The following is a 27,102-nucleotide window of genomic DNA, read 5'->3' as shown; positions in this document are numbered from 1 at the left end:
GTCTGGGAAAGGTCAGTTACAAGAGGCACCCTTGGCGGAGGGCAGCGTCCTCGCGTCACTATTGACAGGTGCAGCCCTCCACCCCCCTTTCCTTGTCCAGCCCGTACTTCGGAGGCGGGGACAGCAGCAAATAATCCTCCCTGTACCTCAGTCCGCCAAACCGAGGGCGGCCGACAACGGAGGCCCAGCCCTGCGGTGGCGCCGGGCTCCGCCCGCGAGGTCCCCGGCAGCCCGCCCAGCGGCTTGCGGCTCGCAGCGCCCAGGACGCACCGGGCCCGCGGCTACGCAGGGCCGAAACGGCTGCGGGTGGGGCGGGGCCGGCGGGGCCGGCGGGGCGGCGGGTGGCAGGGCCGGCAGGGCGGCAGGGGGCGGGGCCGGCGGACTGCGGGGGGCGGGGCCGCAGGCTGTTCGCGCTCGCCGCCGAGGCTCCGTGCGGCGTAGCGCCGGCCGGGCGTCCCTGTGCAGCCTCCACCAGCCGCAGATGGGGGAGGTGGAGCCGGGCCCCGCGGGCCCGCTCGAACCGCCGGAGCCGCCCGAAGCGCCCGCGAGCCGCCGGCCGGGCGGGATCCGGGTCCTGAAGGTGAGGTGGGCGGGCGGGTTGGGGAGGGAGCGAAAGCGGGCAGAGGCCGCCCCTACCCCGCGCGGTGGCCGAGGCAGCCGGCGACCCCCACCTCGCGTCGGTCAGTCAGCCTTGCGGCTCAGTCGCTCCCAGAACCCGGCTGGAGGGGCCGCGGCACCCGCGGAGGCCTCTGCAGCTGGCCCCCGCCGAGGCCGCGGCCGCCTCCGTCCCCACTGCTGCCCATCCCTGGCCGCGTGCCACCCGCCTCGCAGGCCCACGCCTTGGGGCCGGCGTCCACCCGGTCGCCGCCGCCACTCGGCTCCTTTGGGACCCCGGGGCCCGCCTCTGCCTCCCCCGGTTGCGCACGGGGCCCCAAGGCCGGCGGCTCCTGGCCCGACAGCGGAGCTGATAGTACGCAGGGCTTTCTCCCCGGACACCTGAAGACATCACCCCAGCGGGAGGATGGCGGCGGTGATTGGCCGGGCGCTGCGGTGTGCTGGGGCTGCGCCGGCTGGAGTGGGCCGCCTCTGCCCTCGGAGCTTACCGCCGAAGTTAAGACCCGCTTCTCGCTCCGGAGCGCGGGCCTGGAGGGAGAATCCCCGGAGGAGCTTAATCTCGGGGAATCGCTGGGCGTGTTGCAGAAGGGAGGAGGGGTTGGACAAAAAGGGGCATTCCTGCTGGCGGGAGTGGGGCTGACAATCCAGAGAGACGGTGACGGGGGAGCAGTTATGCAACAGGCAGCTAACGGGGCTTTTGGCAGGAATTGGGGGGGAGTAGGAGGAGTGAAGGCAGATGCAGGCAAGGGGGGGAGTGGAGTCTTGAAGGTGATGACAAGAAGTTAAAATGCACAGGAATTGTAGGGTGGGAAGGGGACAGTGAAGGTGGTTAAAAGGAGGGGTTGTGGGAGACACACTGGATGGAGTTTTCTACTAGCCTTCGAAATAGTTGGAGAGAAATTTTTCTGTAGGTCAGATATGTAAACTAGGTGTCCTGGAGATGGAGTGGAATTCCTTCTAAAGTTCTAGAAGAGATATCAGCAGGCTTTAAAACTTGCCAGAGAAAAGGAAGAGAGAAAAGAAAATTTAGATTTGACGTGTTTCAAAACTACTTTGCAAAACAATGAAAATACATAATGTTTAAAAATTCATTAAGTAATAGTTGTTCTTTGGGATTGAGGGTGCGACTGTATACTCGCTACTAAGATTATACGTAGGGCATCACAAAGAAACAACATTGGAAAAAAATAATAGATTTGAAGCATCTGGTGAATCCATGAAACAACATAAATTAGAACTCTAAAATATAAAACTTTTTTTCTGCTGCTACCTCCCAGTCTTAATGCAGCAACTTAAAGAAATAACTTTTCATAGTTTATCTCCACTTCTGCATAGACCTTATACATATTTACTTTAATCATGTTTTATATTAAATATAATTTATATCAAAATTATATTTTAATTAAATATAATTACTCAGAGGCTTTTGGATATTTACTTAAAACTGTAAGGTCACAAAAATGTAAATTGTGAATGAACTTAAAAAAGTTCTGCTGGCCTGGCTTATCAGGAAAGGGCAGGTCTGAGAGATAGGTAATGCCCTCTGGCCTAGAAGGTAAACAGCCTTGGCTATTTTTACAACTATTTTTTGGTGGAGAGAGAGTGAGTTGTGGGAGGGAAGGAATTGAGAAATGAGGATCTTTTTTGAAGGGTTCGACCTTCCTGCACTTCCAGGACGTGGTCCAACCTACCACTGGTTCCGTGGGGTTCCAATCTGGGGACCATTAGAAAGAGTCCAGAAATTAATCTTGATTATAGTGCTGAGCTGGTGATGTGGGAGGCTCACAGTGTCTTAGACCTTTGCATCCTTGCAAATAAATGGGATCGGCTGTGAAGAATAGATGCGGTGTGTTCTACAGACAGAAGTTCCCTTCAGTAGCTGAGTGGTTGAATTTTGTGTCAGGTGAAACTGGAAAGGAATATGTAAGTAGAAGACTTTCAGAATCGGGAAGAAAGCCATAGTTTCCTATATGTTCTTTTCTGAAAACCCTTTTAAAAAGGCTTACCATTCTTTTTTGTAACTCTTCTATACTTAATACCAGATCATGAACATCATTATTGTCAAAGAGTATAGATCATCATAAAAAGGCTAATATAGCTAAACTGGTGTAACTTTAGCCAGATTAGATCTAGGTCCACCGTATGGCCTACTGGAAAATTTGATTCAAAATCTGCCCCCAGATTTATTTAGCAAATTGCTATTTATTTATTTATTTAAACATCTTTATTAGAGTATAATTGCTTTACAATGGTGTGTCAGTTTCTGCTTTATAACAAAGTGAATCAGTTATACATATGTCCCCATATCTCTTCCCTCTTGCATCTCCCTCCCTCCCACCCTCCCTATCCCACCCCTCTAGGTGGTCACAAAGCCCCGAGCTGATCTCCCTGTGCTATGCGGTTACTCCCCACTAGCTAGCTATTTTACGTTTGGTAGTGTATATATGTCCATGCCACTCTCTCACTTTGTCCCAGCTTACCCTTTCCCCTCCCCGTATCCTCAAGTCCATTCTCTAGTAGGTCTGCATCTTTATTCCCGTCTTGCCCCTAGGTTCTTCTGACCATTTTCTTTTTTTTTTTTTTAAGATTCCATATATATGTGTTAGCATATGGTATTTGTTTTTCTCTTTCTGACTTACTTCACTCTGTATGACAGTCTCTAGGTCCATCCACCTCACTACAAATAACTCAGTTTTGTTCCTTTTTATGGCTGAGTAATATTCCATTGTATATATATGTGCCACATCTTCTTTATCCACTCATCTGTTGATGGACACTTAGGTTGCTTCCATGTCCTGGCTATTGTAAGTAGAGCTGCAATGAACATTTTGGTACATGACTCTTTTCGAATTATGGTTTTCTCAGGGTATATGCCCAGTAATGGGATTGCTGGGTCGTATGGTAGTTCTATTTTTAGTTTTTTAAGGAACCTCCATACTGGCTGTATCAATTTACATTCTCACCAACAGTGCAAGAGGGTTCCCTATTCTCCACAGCAAATTGCTATTTAGAATATAGTCCTTTATAACTGTAGTTGGAATATAAGTATGAGATTTTTAATACTCTTTAAGATTATTAGGAGTATCCTTGAAGCAGAAATTTCCAGATGTTTGGAAATTTGGAGAGGTTTTTTTTTCTTTTTTTTTTTTACTCTGTAGAAGAAATGAAGTTATAATTAATCTAGTCAGTGGATTCTGTGAGATGCGTTTTTTCAATAATAGTTTCAGGTTTGTATCAAAATAATGTGTTTGTATGGCTTTTAAAATCAATTACTACCAAAAAGATTTTAATGAACTGAAATATTCTTCCCCTCTTTATCTCATCCACCCCTTCCAAAATATTCCTTAGCATGTATATTCCTAGAGATGAGCCCATATTATAAAGTTTTGAATGCAGACTTTGAATGCTCCTACTTCAGGATATTTCACAGTCTAGTAGAACTCACTGAGTATGAAGAGTTACTTCAGTAGATCCTGTTCTACCATGCATACCTTAGAGTTAGTTCATTGGGCGTTTAATAGTTTATCACCTTTGAACTGATCAGAGCCCTCATTTTTAGAGGGTTTAAAGTGTAAAACTGAAGTGGGTACTTAAATCATGGCTTACTCTGAAGATTTCGGCTTTCTAGAAATATCTTTAAGTCTTAAATGTGCTCTTTATACACTTGTTTGATGTGAGGGTGATTATAGTTATGTTCCCTTTTAGAGAAACTTGTCAATAGTTCTCATATAAGAGTAAAGGGAGGAAATAAAGTGTTCTCCATCTAGCATTTCCAGTGGAATAGTGATTCTAAAAGCTGCAAGCATCTCAGAGGACAGAAGTGACCTTTCCAACATTTACCTGATGGTTTAGGCAGTGGAGAAGGAAGCACTAGGTAATTCAGCAGTAACTAATGATAGCTAAACAGTCCATCTAGATTGTTACCAGAAGGCTATGCTTGTTTGGTATCTAGGCCGTTAAATGCCCATTGAACAGGTTTAAGAGAATGATATCTACCAAAGTTCTAACTCAGCAGCTTATTTTCATGGGATGGAATATATCATATAAACAGGAGATACATTCTTTGACCAACAACACATGGGTTTCAACAATGTAAAAGTTCTTAAAACTTTATGTATAGTCTTTTTTTTTTTTTTTTTTTTTGCGGTACGTGGGCCTCTCACTGCTGTGGCCTCTCCCGTTTCGGAGCACAGGCTCCGGACGCGCAGGCTCAGCGGCCATGGCTCACGGGCCCAGCCGCTCCACGACATGTGGGATCTTCCCGGACCGGGGCACGAACCCGTGTCCCCTGCATCGGCAGACGGACTCTCAACCACTGCGCCACCTGGGAAGCCCTATGTATAGTCTTAAGGGAAATAGATATACACATTAAAAAATGACTGTTAAAAATCCTCACAGAAGAAGAATCATGGATGAACTAATGTAATACTTCCTGGGGTCTGCCTTGACTTTTCTAAGATTGATAAGGTTAGTGGGATATTATTTGACCTTAAAAAGTTTTTTTAAAGAAGCTTTTCGGTGGATGTGTGGAGTGGTGTCCACTGGCCCTCTCTTAATAGCAGTGAGCAAAATTTCTCTCCACTGAGTGCAGAATGCAGAGCTTCCTTGTATAAATGTTACTGCACTGTATAGAATACTGTTTTCAGATGGTTCAGTTGACCTTTACCAAAGATTAAAAAATAAGGAATATTTAAAATCACTGTCTAATTATGCAGTGGTTAAGATTATTTAGTGGTGCAAATATGATGGTCCCTGTGTTTATAAAATATGTGCTCAAAAGCCCTTTGTTAATTCTGAGATGTTCAGCTTTGAGAAAATGCACTTTATGAGAAGAAAGACGCCTAGTTCCCACTTGTAGCAGGGGTTTATCCTATTTATCTAAAGTTAGAATCAGTAATAATCCTCATGGTTTTGATTAGCTGTACTTAAATCCCTAAGATCTGTAAAATGATCGATTCACCTATTATCATAAATTTAAACAATGAAGCCATTCTTGATTTCTTGTTTTTCTTTTTCTCCATGTGGGGAATACCTTCTAACTTTTCCTTCCCCTTTCTTTATCATCTTCAGAGATTTAATTTTAGGCGCTACAGTTATCCTCAAATATTTAATCTCAGTAATTACAAAAATAATATTTGCTTTATTTATAGATATTTCTGTTTTCCAATGAGGAATAGTAGCAAAAGTATTTTATTTACTTTGTGGCTGATACAGAGGAAAGGTGATAGGGTTTCCTATAAAAATGGAGATTTTTTTCCCCAAGTTTGTTCAACTTCTTGCTAAAGCTAATTAGGCTAAAGTACAGACTGGGAATAAATGTCTGTGACATCACTGAGTTCTGCATGCATCTCTGGGCCACCCAGGTGCTAAGGTACTGTAATAGGTTCTCAGTGTATAAGAGAAGAAGAAATACCAAATAAATAATTAAAAACTCATTGTGATTTACATGGGAATGGAAGTATGTTTAAGGTGAAGAAGTTCTGTGGAGGAGAGTGTAGAGTTATTAATTCTTTTTAATTAGTAGGAGAAAGCAGGGATGGGAGACGTGGAAAGCTCCACAGAGAGGGTGACGTTTGAGTAATTTTGAAGAATAACTACTCAGATGGACAAGATGGAGAAGGACATTTCAGGCAAGTCACAGAATTGTGGAATAGTTGGTGTGTTCGGGGAGTTGGATATGACAAACAGAGTGACATACAGTGGGGAGTGGCCCTAGAAAGGTGGGTCAGTGTAATTGTTTGTGGAAATTAGTTTTTTATTAATGGGAATAGAAATGGCCCATTTAAAAAAAATAGAGCAGGTAAATATTGATCTTTAGAAACTTGTTATATTGCTGTAGCAGTTGTTTTTGCTCTGAGATAATGTGACTTCACAATGTATATGCATACCTAAGTTATCAAATGCAACAGTAATTTTTCTTTTGAAACATGAGGATAATGGAAAGAATATTTGTGCAGTATTGTGTTGATTCTGTAGTTCCTTATTTGGGATATGAGGCAGAGGACTAGGACCCTAGAGGAACTTTCAGTTTGCATATGGAGACATACAGAAATGTTTATTGCAGCATTGTTTCCGACACTGAAAAATTAGAAACAAACTAAATGCCCTCAGCAGGAGAATGGATAAATTTCAGTGTATTTGTATAATAGAATGTTATTCAAGAGAATGAGCAGGGTGTATTAATCATAGATACATCTCTAAACCAATGTTGAATCAAACAAAAAAAATTGCAGGGTGAAACATAAGTAAGTTAGGTTTTAGATAAAGTTTTAAATCATGTAAAACAATACTATATAGAGTTTATAGATATATACTTATATGGCAAACATAAAAAATGCATGGGAGGACTTCCCTGGTGGCACAGTGGTTAAGAATCCGCCTGCCAATGCAGGGGACACGGGTTTGAGCCCTGGTCTGGGACGATCCCACATGCCATGGAGCATCTAAGCCCGTGAGCCACAACTACTGAGCCCACATGCCACAACTACTGAAGCCCACGCACCTAGAGCCCGTGCTCTGCAACAAGAGAAGCCACCACAATGAGAAGCCCGTGTACCACAACGAAGAGTGGCCCCTGCTCGCCACAACTAGAGAAGGCCCATGCGCAGCAACACAGACCCAACGCAGCCAAAAATCAATCAACCAATCAATCAATCAATAAAAATCAGAAATTAAAAAAAAATGCATGGGATGATAAACACTATAGTAGAGTGTTTATTTCTGGGGAGAGAGAGAGGTGAATGGGATTTTTTTAGGTAGTAGGTGGCTTTAGCTATATATGTAAGGATATATCATATATATGTTCTTTAGAATAATGATCTGAACTAAATATGGCAAAATATTAAAGCTTGTGAAAATTAGATAGTAGGTACACTACTGTTCTTGACATTTTTATGAAAACATAAAGAAAAAAAAAAGATCAGAAGATGACTGACAGGGACTTTCCTGGTGGTCCAGTGGTAAAGAATCGGCCTTCCAATGCAGGGGACATGGGTTTCGATCCCTGGTTGGGGAATTAAGATCCCACATGCCACGAGGCAACTAAGCCCATACGCCTCAAACTACAGAACCCACATGCCCTGGAGCCTGTGCGCCACAATTAGAGAAAGAAAACCCGCACACCACAGTGAAGTTCCCGTGTGCCGCCACTAAGACCTGACGTGGCCAAAAATAAAAAAGTAAAAAAAAAGTAAAAGTAGAAAAAAAAAAAGATGATGGACAGAGACATGAACAGCTAGCAGTAAAGAGAATGAAAATTTTCAGTTTAGGGCTGGGCATGGCAGGTGCAGAAGGCTCTGTGAGAGGAGGCGGTACTGAGTCAAGTATTGGTGACTACGGAGTGTAAAGGTGGGCTGAGGACTGAATGTGTCTAATTCAGTCAGACATTTGAGCTAATGATTTCTTTTTCCTGACGTTTTTAGAGAACTATGAAACGCAATGGGAGCAGACATTGTCTGAATAGGAGAAGTAGGTTTGGTTCTCGAGAGAGAGACTGGCTGCGAGAAGATGTGAAGAGAGGCTGTGTTTACCTGTACGGAGCAGACACCGCCACGGCCGCTGCAGCCAGCGCCTCTGCCACTGCCTCCTCCTCCGACTTACATCTTGTCCTTTGCACAGTAGACACGCCAGCGTCAGAAATTTGTGCTGGAGAGGGAAGGGAACGTCTTTATTTGCAGCTTCATGGAGACCTGGTCAGGTGAGGTCAGAGTTTTACCACTAATTCTCCTGCAGTATAAGTCACATGTGTTTCTGCTTGGAAGTGGGCTTTAGGACCTCATTCGTGCTGGAGCTGATGATGGTTATGGGGTCACTAGGCTTGAAAAAAGATTTCTCCCTGGAATGCTGACATTAGGATTCTTGAATTTAAAAACTGTCAGTTTTTAAAGGAAAAGGAAGGAAAAATTGATAATTACTTCATTTGGATTATATCATAGGTTGGATATCTAAATTTAAAATAATTTTTTTTAAGATTTTTTAAAAATTAAATTTATTTATTTTTGGCTGCATTGGGGTCTTCGTTGCTGTGCGCGGGCTTTTCTCTAGTTGCGGTGAGTGGGGGCTACTCTTCGTTGCGGTACCCAGGCTTCTCATTGTGGTGGCTTCTCTTGTTGTGGAGCACGGGCTGTAGGCGCATGGGCTTCAGTAGTTGTGGCTCACAGGCTCTAGAGCACAGGCTCAGTAGCTGTGGCTTGCGGGCTTAGTTGCTCTGTGGCATGTGGGATCCTCCCGGACCAGGGCACGAACCTGTGTCCCCTGCATTGGCAGGCAGATTCTTAACCACTGTGCAGCCAGGGAAGCCCAAAATAAATATTTTTAAAGTTTTTAAGCAATACATATAAACAGAATAAAATAGAAATGTATAAAAGGAAATAGAATGAGAAGTACCTATGGTCATGCATGAGTATGTGTCATTATTTGTATATAAATTTTAAAACTAATGGTGCTACATGTCAACTTAATATCTCTTAGAAATCTTTCCATATTAATGTTTATATAATTTTCATTTATTTAATGGCTAAATAGTATTTCATTTTGTGAATCTACCACAATTTTAGCTAGTCTCCTATTAATGGACATGTAAGTTGCTACCAGTTTTTTTACTACAAGGACTGTTGCAGTGAATATCCTTGTACCTGTGATATTTCTCCCATGTGGAAGTCATCTGTAGAGTAAAGTCCTAGAAATGGAATTGCTGGCTCAAAGGGTATGTGCATGTTTAATTTTGAGAGATTTTGTCAAATTCCTCTTCATAGAACTTATACTTCGATGAATAATATAAAAGTATACCTATTTCCCCCTTACTTTCTCCAGAATATGTTAAATTTTACATATACAGACACATCCTCATGCACGAGCACATACTTGATTGTGAATAGAAATGATTGTCAACAGTTTTTAGAGAATCATAAATTCAGCTTTCCAAGGACAACTCTTTTTTCAAGGTTGATGACTTAGATTTTTGCAAATCTGATAGGAATTTTGTTATTTTGTTTTAATTTTCATTTATATTTATGAGTTAGGTTGAGCATATTTTCATAGGTTTAATTTCTTTGAAATCTTTTTTTTAATTTTTTTTTTGCTGTACGCGGGTCTCTCACTATTGTGGCCTCTCCCGTCGCGGAGCACAGGCTCCGGACGCACAGGCTCAGCGGCCATGGCTCACCGGCCTAGCCGTTCTGCGGCATGTGGGATCTTCCCGGACCGGGGCACGAACCCGTGTCCCCTGCATCGGCAGGCGGACTCTCAACCACTGCGCCACCAGGGAAGCCCTGATTCAGCTTTTTTAAAAAAACTATTAGTTCTTTGAGTTAGACCTCAAATAAGAGCTCCTTAAGTGCCTGACCATTGACTTTCTCTCCTTTCCTTTCCCTGTAATAAATAAATGTCTCAAAACAGAATTCAAAACTGTGGATTCAGTACTGTTGAAAGTGAGAAAGGAGGCACCCACTTACACCTAAAAATGTGGCAATGATAGTAACACCTTTAGCTGAGCTAAACATTGATATCATTTTAAAGTCTAAACTGGGGTTTATTATTATTTTCCTTTAGGATTTGGACTAATTCCTGAAAAAGTAGACTAGCACTTGAATGTTTTCCTTGTTCACCAGTTAACTACATTTCCTAAATCCATTTGTAAAACGAAAGGATCAGACTGGGTGACCCTTAGGCTTTTCTAAATCTTAACACTGATTCCGATCTAATTTTATCAGGTGGAAAGCCTTGACCTACATTATAGCTGGTAGTGATTGGCGGAGTTCAAGTATTTAAACCTAAGACTTATTACTCATCTGAATACTAATGTGTGTATACACAAAAATACTAGAAAAGTGGAGAAAACCCCACTTGAATTGGCTTGCTACTACTAGTTGTGTAGCTAAGAATCCAAATGTGATACAATTTACTTTAGTGAATCTAAACTGTACTTAAAATGGAGAGTTTGTCTCTTTTTAGTCCTGTAGCCTTGATAATTTCTAATGAAATAGCTCTTTGAAAACATAATTGATTATAAAATAATGAAAACACTGTTGAACTGTGGTTTGAAGATATGAATATATTTTCTTTTTTTAAAAATTTAAAAAAATTTGTACAATTTTTAAAGGTTACACTCCATTTGCAGTTATTATAAAATATTGGCTGTATCCCCTGTGCTGTACACTACATCCTTGTAGCCTGTCTGACATCCAGTAGTTTGTGCCTCCCACTACCGCCTCCACCCCCCCCCCCCCCGCCCGCCGCCCCGGCTGTGTTGCTCCTCCACCCCCCACTGGTAGCCCCTAGTTTGTTCTCTATATTTGCAAGGCTGCTTCTTTTTTGCTACATTCACTAGTTTGTTGTGTTTTTAGATTCCACATAGAAGTGCGATCATACATTATTTGAGATCCGAATATATTCTCATCGCTGGAATAGGAGCTCAAGAAGCCTCAGCCAGCCAAAGAAATGATGATGATATATTTTAGCTTAGCTAACATTAAGTGCTTTCTTTTGCTAGTTAACGCGCTTACTGCTTTATGCACATTTTCTCATTAAATCCTCACAGTAACTCTAAGAGAGGTAGGGTTATTCCTTTCCAATGAGGAAAATTGAGGCTCTTCGAGAGGTCCAGTAACTTGTTCAAGGCCAGGCAGGTACTGCCAAGCAGTTGGAATGTTGACATCATTCATGATAGATGGTGGACTTCCTTCCGAGTAAAGGCCCTCCCGGAGGGGAACTGGCACAGTGTGCCTTGCTCAGTTTCACTATTTAATCATAATTGTTTAAAGATCTTTTTTAGACCTCTTACTCAACGGTTAATTGCTTGAGTTCAGTCTTATGTTTATCGCATCAGAAGAATAGGTACTTTCTTTGTAATAGCTCTTCAAAAGATAGTTGACAGTCTAACACAATATCTTTTTTTAATAACATTTTTTGCTGCTTAATGAAGTGTGATTTATATTCATTGTAGAAATTTTGGAAAAATGAAAAAGTATAAAGAGAAATAATTTTCATTGCTTATGCTTTTTGTAGATTATCTCACTTAATCCTCATAACAATCTTGTGAGGTAAATACTTTCCCTATTTTATAGATGAGGAAAATGAGTCTTAAAAGAGTTAATCATCTCACCTAGAATCACTTGGCTGGTAAGTGTAGAGCTGGAATTTGAACTCTGGCATTCTGACACCAGATTCCATATATTACCTCCCCCTTCCCCCGCCATGCTGACATTTTTTTTTCCAGATCTTTTTCAAAATGAGTGTGTGTGTGTGTAATTTTTTTAAATTACGTATTTGGACCCACACCATATATTCAATTTTATTTACTGCTTACTTCAATTAATTTCCTTGTGTCATTAAAAATTCCTTAGATACCAGTTTTAATAACTACAGAATATTCTATTTTATGCATATACTATAACTTGTTTAAAATTTGAGAAATTATGTGCAGTAATGGTGTAGAGCTTGGATTCTGGATTGAGAGTGTGTGTGTTCAAATTGGCTGTGTTACTATGCAAGTTGCCTAAAGCTTTGTCCTCAGTTTACTAATCTGTACAATGGAGGATGATGATATCTACATTATAGAGTTATCACGAGGATTAAATAGATTATACATGTTATGAAGATTAAGTGAATTAATACTTGTAACGCTTCTTAAACTCGAATGTCCAGCTGGGGAGCTTGTTAAAATGCAGATTCTGATTCAGTGGCTCTGGGGTGGGGCCTATGGGTCTATATTTCTATTAAGCTCCTAAGTGATGTGCTACACTTTGAGGAGCAAGGAAGTAAACTTCTTAAAATGATGCCTGGACCTAGTAAGTGCTCAATAAGTGTTACCTGTTTGGGTTGTTTCAAGTCACTCAACCCTTAGAAGTAGTGTGATGACTAAACCTTTGCCCATGACTCTTGACATTGTTGATCTCCGTGAACTAGGTCCTAGAAATGGGATTACTGGCACTAAAATTACCCCATGTTTTTCCTAAATCATCCATGATTTCCTTCTTTCCTTACTCTTTTTTAATCATGGACTTGTCACTTGAATTTAACAGAGGGATTACTAGTTTATAGAATTTTAGCACTTGAAGGAACCTAAGAGAGATGCCTACTAGCAGGGGTCTCCAACCCCTGGCACTGGGCCACACAGCAGGAGGTAAGCAGTGAGTGAGTGAAGCTTCATCTGCTGCTCCCCATTGCTCACATTACCGCCTGAACCCCCTCCCGCTGCCCCCCACCAGCCTCCCTGCCACCGGTCCGTAGAAAAATTGTCTTTCACGAAACCGGCCCCTGGTGCCAAAAAGGCTGGAGACTGCTGCCTACTAGTAAAATGAACCCAACCTACCAGCCTCACCATCCACTGCCCTTTCCATCCGGAAATACGTGTGGGGGCAGGGCTTTTGGTTATCACAGCTACAGGGGAGGGTTACCAGCATCTAGGGTCAGCATTCGGGACAGGGAGCCTTAATCTCCTCAATGTGTGGGACCATCTTGTACAGCAAAGAATTGTCCTACCTAAAAGGCCAGTAACTTCCCCATGGGAATCACTGAAACCATTTTCTTTCGTTTTATGGATGTGAAACAGAGGCCTGGAGAGGTCAGGTCCAAAGCACATTCCTGCAGCTGCCTGGTGCTAGTGCTCTAGTTGGAACACAAGTATCCTGTCTCCCAGTCCAGTGCCCTTTACATGATACTATTTGGTCTCTCTGTTTTATTGGACTGTTAAAGTGACAGATGACTCAGTAGTGAAGCTTAGTGTAGTCATTGCCTTCTCTTTGAAAAGTTGTAAAATTATCACATGTAACAAAATGAAGTGCCCTTTGGCTCATGGTCATATCTTTACTTTTATTTTCAGTCATCAAAATGACTAAGATTTCTGTGGTTGATACACTATCTTTTAAGATAAGCTAAGAACAGATAAAATATATCTAACAGAAAATTATGCCCTCAGGATTTGGGATCCTGAGTTCTAATTCCTTTACTATCACTGACTTGCTGGGTGACCTCTTAACAAGTCACTATAGTTTTGTTTTACCATATTTTGATATTGTAAAAGTGGAATGAAAAGTCCTGTTTCAGGATACGTACTGAGCTGATTAACCCTGAGGAAGGAAAAGGATTATTTTTGTTTTGTGTTTCATATTTCTGTAGTATTTTAAAGCTTTAAAAGAATGTGTTACACATTAAGTAATTTGTTTTTATTAAAACTTTGTTTTGTTTTTACATTTTAATACTTCTAAAATCAGTGTGTATCTTACAGTTGTTGGTAGGTCATAGTCTAACTGGCAGTGTTTTTTCTTTCTTAATGGTTGTTACAATGCCATCTGGTTTACTGCAGTACAGTTCTGACACTAACCACGCAGAGTCTGCACAAACTTCCTTCACAAGTTAAAGGACATTACACCTGAGACTAACACAACGTTGTTAATCAGCTATACTCCAATATAAAATAAAAATTAAACAAACAAACAAACAATTTAAAGGGCCTGGTCTCCAACAAGACCACCCTGACTTTACACTCTGGTTGCACTTCAGGCCAACTGGATAAAAATTTAGGGGGCTCCCATGACCCCTTCAGGTTCAATAATTCACTAGAATATCTCACAGAACACAAGAAAGCAGTATTTAAGATTACAATTTTCGTATAAAGGATACAAATCAGGACCAGCAAAATGAAGACACACATAGGGCGAGGTCTGGGAGCATCCTTGTTACCCTCCCAGCACATTAGTGTGTTCATCCATCGGGAAGCTTCAGTACAGAGTTTTTATTGAGGTATTATAGTGTAGGCTTGACTGATTTAATCATTGATCAGGTAGGTGCTTGAACTCAAATCTCCAGCCCTCCCCTCTCCCAAGGTCAGGCTCACTCCAAGCCCCAGCCCTGTCTTCACGTGGTTGGTCTTTCTGGTGACCAGCCCCCATCCTGAGTCAGCTCATTTCTTAGCATAAACCTAGGGGTTATCCAAGGGGCTCATGAATAACTAAGACACTCCCATTACTCAGGAAACTCTGAGGATTTAGAATCTACCCCACAGGAACCAGGGACCACGAAGGCTAGAAAGACTCTCATACAACAATGATGCATAAAAATAGTCTATCTTTCAAGTGATGATGTATTAGACTAATGACGTACAGTAATTTTAAAACATAACTTTTTATGTTTCTTGATGTAAGTTAACATATGAAGTGCTTTTAGCTCTCTTCTGCATACATTTTTAATCTACATTTAGAAAATAATATTGTTTCCCTAAAGGAGGCTAGGCTTTGTAAGGAAACCGACACAGGTTCAAACCCTGATGCCATATGTACTAATTGTGTGACTCTCTGAACCTCATTTTTCTTATTTCCTAGTTTTGTAAAATGTGAGATACTTCCCAGCATAGTGTCAGGTATGGGGTAAACATTCATCGAAGTATCCTTGTTGTCTGTATCATGATCTGTGTTGTCGGTCTTCAAATTTTGCAGATTTTACCTTTATAGATGGCCAGAGATTGAGTTTTAACCTGACTTTGATGTAGAGAATGCTGCTCTGCTTTGTTAGGGTCTTGGATACAATATGTTGGGTTTTAATAATGTATACTTTTGGGCTTCCCTGGTGGTGCAGTGGTTGAGAGTCCGCCTGCCGATGCAGGGGACATGGGTTCGTGCCCTGGTCCAGGAAGATCCCACATGCCGCGGAGCGGCTGGGCCCGTGAGTCATGGCCGCTGAGCCTGCGCATCCGGAGCCTGTGCTCCGCAAAGGGAGAGGCCACAACAGTGAGAGGCCCGCGTACCAAAAAAAAAAGAAAAAGAATGTATACTTTTGCCTCCCACTATTAACTAGAATTCTTGTGAAATGATACCTGGAATGAAATGTACTCTTCTCTTACCTCTAACTTAACTGTGGGCGCTGTTCAGATTGGCTAAGAGCTGCAAACACTGTTGATAGCATTACTGTATTGGTTGGCTGGTTTGGAGAAAAATAGCCATATCCACATATATTCAGATTTACAAGGACTATTGTAGCTCCTTGAAGCATTAGAAGCAAACTAAAACTGTTAACAATAGTCATATTGTCTCTTCTTAAAGCCGCAGTGGAAGTATTTCAAATGCTGAATGGAACCTTTCTTTGCTAGCATACTCTCTCCTACACCTGTTTTGCAGTATATATATTTCCTTTGATTTGTGAGAGATTTAACACACAGCTAATTAGCAGCCTGTTAAACTTTTGGAACTTTGAAACACAAAATTGATCCGTAAGCATATTACAGCATTTCCCTCCCCCATACTCTACTCTCTTAAGCAGATGAGTTTAATGAGTAAATGGAATTAGTCCCTCGTTTTACTTGTTTTTGCAGTTCTTGAACTATTTCTTGTTTGCTCATTTATGCTAAATTAATAAGAGCAGATGTTGAGATTCTGTTGATTTTTTTTTCCCCATCCCACCAGGGAGAATACTTTCTTTAGGTGGAAATATATAAAGAGGTTTTCCAAAATCTACAGAGCCTTTTTAGACCAGGACATTTGATCAGGTAAAATATGTCAGAATTAGGATATTTCCATTTCTCCTGGTTTTCCAGAGAGAAATAGGAAAATTGAGTTAGTGAGCTTTAGCCTGAAAGTATTAATAATGTTTCTTGGTCTTGAATATGTGATCATTATATGGAATTATATTTAAATACATTGATCTCTGTATCCAAAAATAATAGCAGTGTTCACGTAGAATTTGTATTATATTAGCAAGGTGTCTTAAATACCTGAAAGAGCCCTGAGTTTTAAAAGACGCTGAAGATCATCTGGCCCAACTTGGTTCTTAGAGGAGACTCGTCTAAAGTGTCCGTGACAGAGGGCTCTCTAGCTCTCTGTGAACTATTTTGAGAGGTAGTGTGTTTCATTATTGGGCTTCTCTAATCATTAAGGTTTTTCCTCATTTTTTAATCAAGTCTACCTGTGCAACTTCTCCTTGGTCCTAGTCCTATTCTTTGGAGCAATCTAGATAGAGTAAGTCTAATCCTTCTTGACATTGGAAGGTAGAGAGGGCTCTTTATGCCCTTGGTCACCTTGTCTTCAAGTTAATCCTTCAGTTAGTCTTCCTATTACATGGCTAATTGACCCGTCCAGGATATAGTTTATTAGAAGTCTCTCTTAAAATGCATCCTTCTTAGAAGAATTCTACCATTGTACTGGGAAGGTGCCTAATTGTCACAGCCCTTTGTGGATTTTTATTTTATTTGGCTAGAGATTAATTGTAACTGATATTTTTATTCTGAAAAGTTTATTTTTCATTTCTATTAAATTCAATATTTATTGGTCTTTGTAGGCTTTTAGTTCTTTGGTCATTCCCCGTGTAGTAGTTCTGAGCTGATGGAAGCTGAAAGTCAGAACTGAACAGTCAGGAGGGGCCAGGAGGTGGTTTTACTTTATTTTTATTTATTTATTTTAGATTTTTAAAAAAATGTTTATTTATTTGGCTGTGTTGGGTCTTAGTTGCGGCATGAGGGATCTAGTTCCCTGACCAGGGATCGAACCCTGGCCCCCTGCATTGGGAGCGTGGAGTCTTAGCCACTGGACCACCAGGGAAGTCCCTATTTTTACTTTTTACTTTCTGTACTCATCAATATGATTTCCATTCCTAAATTACCATATTTTTACAGTTGTTTATATTCCACTTTGTAGTATTCCCATTTCATGTTTTTTTAAATTAAAGCATATTGTCAACCAGTATTTTCTAGTTCTTTAACCACAAAACACAGAGTTCTTTCATATATTTTTGCCATGATGGAAGGTTTATCATGTTTCTTCTGATTAATACAAGACTTAAGTTTTCTAAACAGAATCCTTTTAGGATATGAATAATGTTCTTCAAGATCTTTTAAACATACAGGCTTTCCTATACTTGTTTTTTGGTTGTTGTTTCAGATAGGGGAGACATTTTATTTTTATTCTAATTAAAATTTTATTCCATTCCTAAGAATTTTTTTGAATAATGTCAGTACATTATTGAACACTACTACATGCCAAATAATTTGCTAAGCACTTTATATGCTATGTGATATCTTCTTGTAAGCAAATAAATAAATACTTCTAATAACAACTCTGTGAGTTAGGCACTACCCATTATACTGATGAGGAATTTAAGACAATGAGGTTAAATAACTTGTCTAGGGGCATACATGCAGTTGATAAGTGGCAGAAGTGAGACTCAAACCCAGGCAGTCTGACTTTTGGAGCTCATGCTCTTAGCTGGTGTATTTATGACTCTTTGCTTTCTGATAAAAGAATTGTAAATGAGCTGCCTTAAGTCTGTGTGATTTTAAAATATGCAGTGTCACCAGAAGCCACAAGTGATTACTAACATTCTGGTTTTACCTAGCTTTCAGTCAGAACCATGTAATCTAATGATTTCTGGGGAATTACTGGGCAGTTCATTCCTAGTTTTTATGGAAAAATCATCTGTGAAGCCAGAGGAAATATATAGGATATAGTCAGCAACCCAAAGTCTCCATTTATAATTGTGTTGCAGCTTATGTGAAATCAGTTATGGCCAGGTACAATCTTTTATATCTCATAATTTCAATTCGATGCCTTTAAGTTTGAAGCGGAGGTTCTCAAAGGGCCCTCTGGGGGTCTCTGAGACTTTTTGAAGAGGTGCGTGAGGCCAAAACTCTTTCATAATAATGAGGTATTAATTTCTTTTTCACTTTCAGTCTTGTAAGTATACAGTGGAGTTTTCTAGAGGCTACATATCTGAGAATCTAGCTGTCTTCTATTAAACCAGCTGTTAAAGAGATTTATAAAATATAAAATAATGCAAGTCTTCTCACTAAATTTATTTTATTCTGAAAATATAGTTTTCAAAAAATATTTGTTAACATGTAATGTGTTTATTGTTGTTATTTTAAAATGAATAACTAAATATTTAGAAATTCTTAAGTTTAGTTTCTCATTCAGTAAATGTCAATAGATATACCCCGTGTAAACAAAAGCTCTTTGGGGGCCTCAAAAACTATAGAGGGATCCCAAGACCAAAAACTTTGAGCACCACTTGTTTAGATTAGTTGTATCATGTGATATTAGAGAAAATCTTGATATAGAAGTAAAAATCTAGAGCATATTAAAAGATTTTAAAAATCAAATGAAGTGTGTTTATTACTTAACAAATATTTTTCTTTTGAATTGTATAAGCAGGAGACTGGAACCTACTGAACGACCTCTTCAGATTGTTTATGATTACTTGTCCAGGCTGGGGTTTGATGACCCTGTGCGCATACAGGAGGAGGCGGCAAATCCTGACCTTGGCTGTATGCTTCGATTTTATGGTGGTAAGGATTTATCATGGCTGTGTGTATACATTAATGACTTTTAATTGATTATTTGTACCTCTGTCTGTCTTCAGCCTTTTAAAAAGATTTTATCCAAAGCCATTTTTAAGCCAATTTACTAATGTAGTTAGAAAACAACAGCAAAAACAGCCTTCCCTTTTTATTTTTGCTCTTTTTGTTCTGGTGTTTTGCTGACTTACAGAATTGTTACGTACTTTTGCCAGCATCTTGATCAAATCATAGCTTTAGTATCAGTTATATTTTCAAGTTCTTTATAAAGTCCATGAACTTCTGGATAGTTCGAGAATGTTGCAAAGTAGGTGGTTATTATCATATATGACTTAACATTTGATGAACACATCAGACGTGTATATTGTTGAATTTCGTAAGCTTTAAATCTTGGGTATTTTACATGCTCTTCTCTTTTGGTGCATTTTTTCCCTATTGACTATTTTTCATCTGATCACTTTAGTCATAAAGTTAGCCTTAAGGAAGTCAGAATATTTCTGAATATTACTCTCCAAATACACATCAATAACTAATAATACTACTGAGTACCATTTTTTGAGTGCTTACTGTGTGCTTTTATGCTTGTGAATTACCCAGTTTACTCAGTATAGCCACCTTATGCTCTAGGAACTGTTGTCTCATTTTACAGAGACAGAGAAGTTAACTTATTCAAGGTCATACAGCTAGTAAATAACAGAGCTATTTAACACCTAACAGTTTTGAGTTAATATGACCCATTTTTCAAACAGTTGAACTAGTAACTAAGTTATTAGTGTATGTAGGCATAACCATTTACTAAGATTTCCTGCTCTCATTCCTCAAATTATTGATTTAATCTGAACTCTTGTGACACATGTCACAAGCCAGTTTTATTAAATGCACTTCACAAAAGATTTTATTTATAATTTTTCACCACAACAATATTTTCTGACATGTTCCTTAAAAGTTGGTTTCATTTTATTTTATTTCCATTCATTTCTCTCCTTTGTTAGTTCATGGAGGGAGAATAGTTGCTAGGTTGATGTTAAATCTGAGGAAAATCTTTTAAGACTAATTTGAGGAACACAACCGATCTATTACTGTAAAGCTTGGTTAAAAAATAATAATAAATCTTGGATAGTAACATACTCTTTATATGTGGTTGCACATAAGTTCTTCACTCCATGTTTTCATTCTGGGATGAAAGTTGAGCCTTGAGATGCTGGCGAGCTCCTTTATAACCAGTGAGATTGCATTTGAAGTCAGTTATAACACAACAGTTGGCATGATTGCATTAATTTATTAATAACACCTGATAAATTGTAGCATGCCTAGGATCTTAATATTCCCTTAAGAGGATATTTCCAGTAAAGTCAAAAAGAGTACCAGTTTGGGGGGCTTCCCTGGTGGCACAGTGGTTAAGAATCCACCTGCCAGTGCAGGGGACACGGTCCGGGAAGATCCCACATGCCGCGGAGCAGCTAAGTCCGTGCGCTGCAACTACTGAGGCTGCGCTCTAGAGCCCGTGAGCCACAACTGCTGCAGCCCACATGCCTAGAGCCTGTGCTCCGCAACAAGAGAAGCCACCGCAAGGAGAAGCCTGCACACCGCAAGGAAGAGTAGCCCCCGCTCGCGCAACTAGAGAAAGCCCATGTGCAGCAGCAAAGCCCAACATAGCCAAAAATAAATAAATTAAAAAAAAAAAAAAGAGTACCAGTTCCTAGTACTTACTATATTTGCGGGGGTGGGGGGGAGTCATTAACAGAGAACATTTCCAAAAGTGAGCTCTTTTAATTCAGAGAAGCTAGTATAATTTGAGTGAGAAAATTACATTTGAGAAAGAGGTTTTTAAAGCTAGTTACTTTTGAAAATGGGCAATATATGTATATGGCACCAGAAATAAAAGGTTAAAAAAAGTATGTATGTGGTGTAGGTAGATAGATAGATAAGGGTATTTTCTGTTGGCTGTGTAACAAATTGCCTCAAAATTCAGTGACTTAGGACTTCCCTGGTGGCGCAGTGGTTAAGAATCCACCTGCCAATGCAGGGGATGCGGGTTTGATCCCTGGTCTGGGAAGATCCCACATGTTGCGGAGCGGCTAAGCCCATGCACCACAACTACTGAGACTGTGCTCTAGAGTCCGTGAGCCACGACTACTGAGCCCACATGCTGCAGCTACTGAAGCCCATGCACCTAGAGCCCATGCTTCGCAACAAGAGAAGCCACCTCAGTGAGAAGCCCATGCACCACAACGAAGAGTAGGCCCTGCTTGCTGCAACTAGAGAAAGCCCACGCACAGCAGTGGAGACCCAATTCAGCCAAAAAATAAATAAAAAAAAAATTTAGTGACTTAAAATGATATTAAATATTTATTTTTTAATTTATTTTTATTTTTTGGCCGCACCATGCGCAGCGTGTGGGCTCTTAGTTCTCTGACCAGGGATCAAACCCACACCCCCTCCAGTGGTAGCACAGAGTCTTAACCTCTGGACTGCCAAGGAAGTCCCGATATTATATCATACAGTTTCTATGGGTCAGAAATCTAGGAGGAATTAGCTGGATGGTTTTGGGTTGAGTCTCAGTGAGATAGTACTCATTATATTGGCTGAAGCTGCAGTCATCTGAAGGCTTGAGTGGGGCTGGAAGATTCACTTCTAACATGGCTCACTCATGTGGCTGTTGGTAGAAGGCCCCAGTTTCTCACCAGTCTTTGGCAGGAGATCTCAGTTGCTCGCTATGTGAACCCTTCTCTAGGGCTGCTTAAGCGTCTTCACGATGTAGCAGCTAGCTGCCCCCAGTGATGAGAAACACACACATGCACATGAGTGCATGCATGCATGTGCACACAAACACATAACACACACACACATACATACACACAACACACAGGCTTCAGCGTTTTTTATGACCTAGCCTCATAAGTCACCATTGTTTTCACCACTTTCTATTAGAATTGAGTCACCAAATACAGCCAACACTATATAGAGAAGGGAAATAGCCCTCACCTTTTTTTTTTTAGGCCTCTCCTTTTGAAGAGAGGAGTTGTAAAGAATTTGAAGTATTCTTTTTGAAGCAAATAGCTTAGCAATCAGCTTTCAATATTTCTTGCATAGAGTCTTTGGTGCGTTAGCTTAGCATATACTGTTAATGAGGCCAGGGTCAGAGGGCCTAAGTTCAAACCAGTGTTTTGCTTTGTTTGCTGGATATGAAACGTCTCTGGTACTCCAGGGGCCATTGTGCAAATGCTAGTTATCAGTCTTGCTGGGGGCGGTGCTGGGGGAAACTGAGTGGAGTGACTCAGTACAGATTCATGATATAAAAGCCTTGAAATAACATGTAACTAAAGATGAGTGGGTAGCATGATCAGTCACAGAGATTAAGAGAGCCCATTAATCAACTCCTTATTATGTAAGAGCAAGTGGCATCTAGAAGGTGTGATTTGCTAGTGATGTTGTAGTTCTGGGGTTGAATAGCTCAGGTAGCATAGCACCCAGCCTGAGCATTTCTTTCTGTTTGGTATTCTCTGTACACGTTGTTTGAGACAGTTTCATCCAAGGAGCATAAACACAAACAAAAGAAACCAGATACAAAAGAATTGCATATATATTATGTTTCCATTCATTTAAAGTTCGAAAACAGGCAAAACTCAGCCGTATTGTTTAGAGATGTGTGACAGTACCACTCTGTCCATCCAAAGCTGCTCTTTCCTTCCTCCGTAATAAGACTTAGAGGTGGGCACATGACTGCCCAGCTACATCTCATTTCTCAGTCTTTTGTGCAGTTTGGTGTGCACCTGTGACAAAACTTTCTAAAGTGGTATGGAGTGGAATTGTGTGCCGCTTTTATACCTGGTTCCTAAAGCCTCCCGTGCATACTTCTTGCTCTTTTCCTCTTCTGTAGGGTAGGAAGGCAGTCATCAAGAGCAATATTGAAGTCATGTGTTGAAAATGGCAGAGCCACCATCAACTGGAGTTTCTCGACAGAGTTGACCCCTGGGAACCCAGACTGCCCACCCTAGCAGAGAATTACATTTATCTTGTGTTTGGGCCAGTATATTCTTTTTGTTACAGTAGTTAAAAATTGCTGTAACTAATACATGAGTAGCAAAAACATAAAGAAAACAAGGAAATTATTATTATAAAAGTGAAGAGAATGGCTGATCTCTGGGGTAGAGGGAGGAAGTGATTCCTACAAGTAGAATTTTTGAGTTAATACAAGTATATACCGATAGTGGTTATCTATTAAGCAGTGACATATAATGTGATAATTATGATGTAATAATCAACTTGGTATATAGCCGTTGAGAATTTTCTAACTTTTATTCCTATCTAATGTGTATTTGCAGAAATATATTTTGTTTACATAAATGCTGTCATTTGGTGTTAGTCTTCATGCTTTTTTTCTCCCAACAGTGTTTTGAAGGTCTTTTCTTAACTATCTTCTATATGCATTTCTATATGTTGCATACTATTGGATGTCATGTATGTATTGTAGTTTATATTACAATTTCCCTAGTGATGGACTATTACAAATAGCACTGTAGTAAAATTGCATCTTTGTGCACCTGTGTTTCTTTTTTTTTAATGATGTAATTGGAATTTTTATTTTATTTATTTTTAAAAATTTATTTATTTTTGACTGCATAGGGTCTTCGTTGCTGTGCACGGGCTTTCTCTAGTTGCGGTGAGCAGGGGCTACTCTTTGTTGCAGGGTGCAGGCTTCTCATTGCAGTGCCTTCTCTTGTTGTGGAGCACGGGCTCTAGGCGCACGGGCTCCAGTAGTTGTGGCTCACGGGCTCAGTCATTGTGGCTTGCAGGCTCTAGAGCACAGCCTCAGTAGTTGTGGCGCACGGGCTTTGTTGCTCCACGGCATGTGGGATCTTCCCAGACCAGGGCTCGAACCCATGTCCCCTGCATTGGCAGGCGGATTCTTAACTACTGCACCACCAGGGAAGTCCCTGCACCTATGTTTCTTCAGAGTAAATCTCTAAACATGAAGTTATTGGGTCATAGGATATTTATTCACATTTAAAATACTAATAGTTACTACTGCAAAACGAATGTATATCCCATCAGTATATCAGAGTACCCCTTTGCTCACAATATCACCTTTTAATATTATTAGCATTTAAAACTTTTACTAATCTAATGGACTAAATGTTGGTCTCGTTGTTTTGATTTTGTTTTCCTGATTACTAGTATGGTTGAATATTGTGTCATATTTACATTGATCTTTAAGTTTTCTTCTCCTTTGAATTAACCCTTGATATTTCTGTTGTTTATCCTTTTTCATATTGATCAGAAGGACATTTTTTTTTTTTTTTTTTTTGCGGTACGCGGGCCTCTCACTGTTGTGTCCTCTCCCATTGCGGAGCACAGGCTCCAGGCGCACAGGCTCAGCGGCCATGGCTCACGGGCCTAGCCGCTCTGCGGCATGTGGGATCTTCCCGGACCAGGGCACGAACCCGTGTCCCCTGCATCGGCAGGTGGACTCTCAACCACTGCGCTACCAGGGAAGCCCCAGAAGGACTTTTGTATATATTCTGAATATACATCCTCTGTATACTGTATTTGTGACACATTTTTTTTCCAACCTGTAACTTGTTTTGTAGTTTTGCGTATTGTTTTTTATTGTGCAGAAGTTTTATTTAGTCAGATTTAGTCAGTCTTTTCCTTTAATACCTTTACGTTCCTTTCCTATCCTAGGAAATAAACATACTCTATATTTTCTTCTAGTACTTTTATATTTTTAGAATGTGATATGAGGTAGGGATCTAACTTTACTTTTTTCTCTGTTGATAGCCAGTTGTCCCAACAATACTTATGAAATAGCTCATCCTTTTCCTGCTGATTTGAAGCATCACCTTTATTATTATTAAGTTCCTATACAGGCGGGGGTCTGTTTTTGGATACTGTCCTATTACATTGATGTCTTTGTCTTATGCTAATACCAATGCTATTTTTAATATACCTATATGATAGATTCTGATAGTCGATAAGGAAGTTCCCATTCACTTTTCTTCTCTGAAAAATCAGGGATATCTCTAGAATCAAAGAAATCTTTCTGAAGGTGTAGTATTTGGGTTGGTTCTTTAAAAATCGACAGAATTTCAGTAATCAGAAAGGAAAAGGAGGACAGAGGTGGGGTATTAGGAATTTCAGTGCATGTTCTGTGAATCACACACACAGATAATTTGAGTCCAGATTGTTTTGGGCCTTGAGTGCAATATCAGGAGTTTAGCCTTCATTTGGCAGATGGTAGCAGAAGTGATGGGATCCAAGTGAGTCTGAGAAAGATGAATCTGGCACCAGAGTGAATAATAATTCAGGCATGAATTAGTAGGGATCTGAACTAGGGAATGGGAAGGAATCATTCGTATAGAGACTTTTTGAAGGAATAGTCAGTAAGTGTTGATGGTTGATTGAAAAAAGGAGTTGAGGAAGAGAACCTAAGAGGCAAAGCTGGCTCTGAGGTTTTGAGGCTGGGTGGCTTCGGGAGACTGACAGGACTTGAGCTGTGAGAAGGATCTGGTTTGCAGGGATGGTGATGAATTGGTTTCAGGCATGTTTAATTGTAAGTGGTGGTAGACATCCAGTTGGAGATGTCTGGCAGTAGTTGGAAGTGTGAAACTAGGAGCTTTGGAAATACAAATCTGGGAGTCAGGTACATGGGAGTGTTAAATCCGTGGAAGTTGTTAAGATTATCTTGAAAATAATAAATATAGGAAAAGAAGGAGGCTTAAGGCAGAACTTTCATTATAACAGCTAGCATTTGTTTTATACCCTTACTATGTGCTGAGCATGTACTGAGGTGCTGAGCACTCTATGTACCTTTTCTCATTTAATCCTTACAACCGTGTAGGTAGATGTTATTACTCTGGAGAGGTCTTAACGGGTTCTAAATCTCTTCTTTTTTTTTTTTTAATTAATTAATTTATTTATTTTTGGCTGAGTTGGGTCTTTGTTGCTGCCTGCAGGCTTTCTCTAGTTGTGGCAAGCCGGGGCCACTCTTTGTTGCAGTGCACGGGCTTCTCACTGCGGTGGCTTCTCTTGTTGCGGAGCACGGGCTCTAGGTGCGCGGGCTTCTTTAGTTGTGGCTCGCGGGCTCTGGAGTGCAGGCTCGGTAGTTGTGCCGCACGGGCTTAGTTGCTCCGCGGCATGTGGGATCTTCCCGGACCAGGGCTCGAACCCGTGTCCCCTGCATTGGCAGGCGGATTCTTAACCTCTGTGCCACCAGGGAAACCCTAAATCTCATCTTCTTAACCTCTAAGGTACTCTACCATATAGTTGATGGAGAAACAGTTTAGAAGAATAAGAGGGATCCATAAAATGTGAGAACTGGGAAAGACTAGGGATCATCTAATCCAACTCCTTGGTCTTACACTTGGGAAACTAAGGCCTAAAAATATAGAACTTGTTCAGGGTCACAAAACCAGATTGTGGGATTGCTTAGCCACCACTGCTTCACAAGATTTTCTACTGAAATACTTCAAATCAGAGTGTGTTCTTGTGTTGGGTGGGGGGGGGGTGGCTATTGCGAGTTTGAAATTTGTTTTGAGGTTTCCTGTTTTACTCTTTAAATGTAAGTAAATGTTTCATTTTTACCCCAAAATATATCAGCCAGTATTTATTTATTTGTCTGTTTAACTTTTTATTTTGAACTAGCTTTAGATTTTCAGAGCAGTTGGAATGATAGAGCTCCTGCACACACAGTGCACGCACAGTCATTTGAGCCGTTGTTCCCGTATAAATAGTGCTTCATCTTTCTCTGGCTTCTTTAAAAATTTTTCCTTTGTCTTTAATTTTCAGCAGTTTGATTATGAAGTGTCTGGGCTTGAATTTCATTGAGTTTAGCCTGCTTGGGGTTCACCAATGCTCCAGGTATTCTGTTCAGGTTTTATAGGTGAATTCAGTGGGAGAGACAGGGTAGAGTGGGCTTTCTCTGTCTAACTCAGAACCAGAACCTTAATGGCATCTTTTGATTAAAAGAATTATTTCATTTTGATATAGTCCAATTTAACAGTCTTTCCCTTTATTCTTTTCTAGAAGCTATATTGCTTTGCCTTTCAGATTATATTCACAATCTGTCTGTGTGACTTCATTTTTTATTGTCTGTTTTGAGTTATCATCATGAGCTCATGGGCTTATTTATATTTGTTTCAACTCATTTGCAGCCATTTTTCTTTCTGATGCTCAATTTGTCCCATCTCAGCTAGGGGGAGCTCTTTCAG

General features: G+C 40.5%; 1 protein-coding gene across 6 annotated transcripts in view; it reads left to right on the top strand.

The window, feature by feature from the left end:
• The first annotated feature begins 421 nt into the window (after positions 1 to 421).
• The window catches only part of PHLPP2 (PH domain and leucine rich repeat protein phosphatase 2), a 72,989-nt gene continuing 46,308 nt past the window's right edge, over positions 422 to 27,102 (top strand). For 2 of the 6 annotated variants that reach the window (XM_012534292.3, XM_012534291.3), the window contains exons 1-3: positions 422 to 580; positions 8,037 to 8,311; positions 18,750 to 18,883. In XM_012534292.3, coding sequence (XP_012389746.2) covers positions 482 to 580; positions 8,037 to 8,311; positions 18,750 to 18,883 — 508 coding nt within the window. In that variant the 5' untranslated portion in view covers positions 422 to 481. Of the gene's footprint in view, positions 581 to 6,136; positions 6,246 to 8,036; positions 8,312 to 11,709; positions 11,734 to 18,749; positions 18,884 to 27,102 lie in introns of those variants that run through there. The other 4 variants (XM_049703892.1, XM_049703891.1, XM_033434322.2 and 1 more) reach the window with 4 other exon arrangements.

The sequence above is a fragment of the Orcinus orca genome, chromosome 20, assembly GCF_937001465.1.
Source record: "Orcinus orca chromosome 20, mOrcOrc1.1, whole genome shotgun sequence".
Lineage (NCBI taxonomy): Eukaryota > Metazoa > Chordata > Mammalia > Artiodactyla > Delphinidae > Orcinus > Orcinus orca.
The sequence above is the reverse complement of the archived record's forward strand: the minus strand, read 5'-3'. Positions and strand labels throughout refer to the sequence as shown.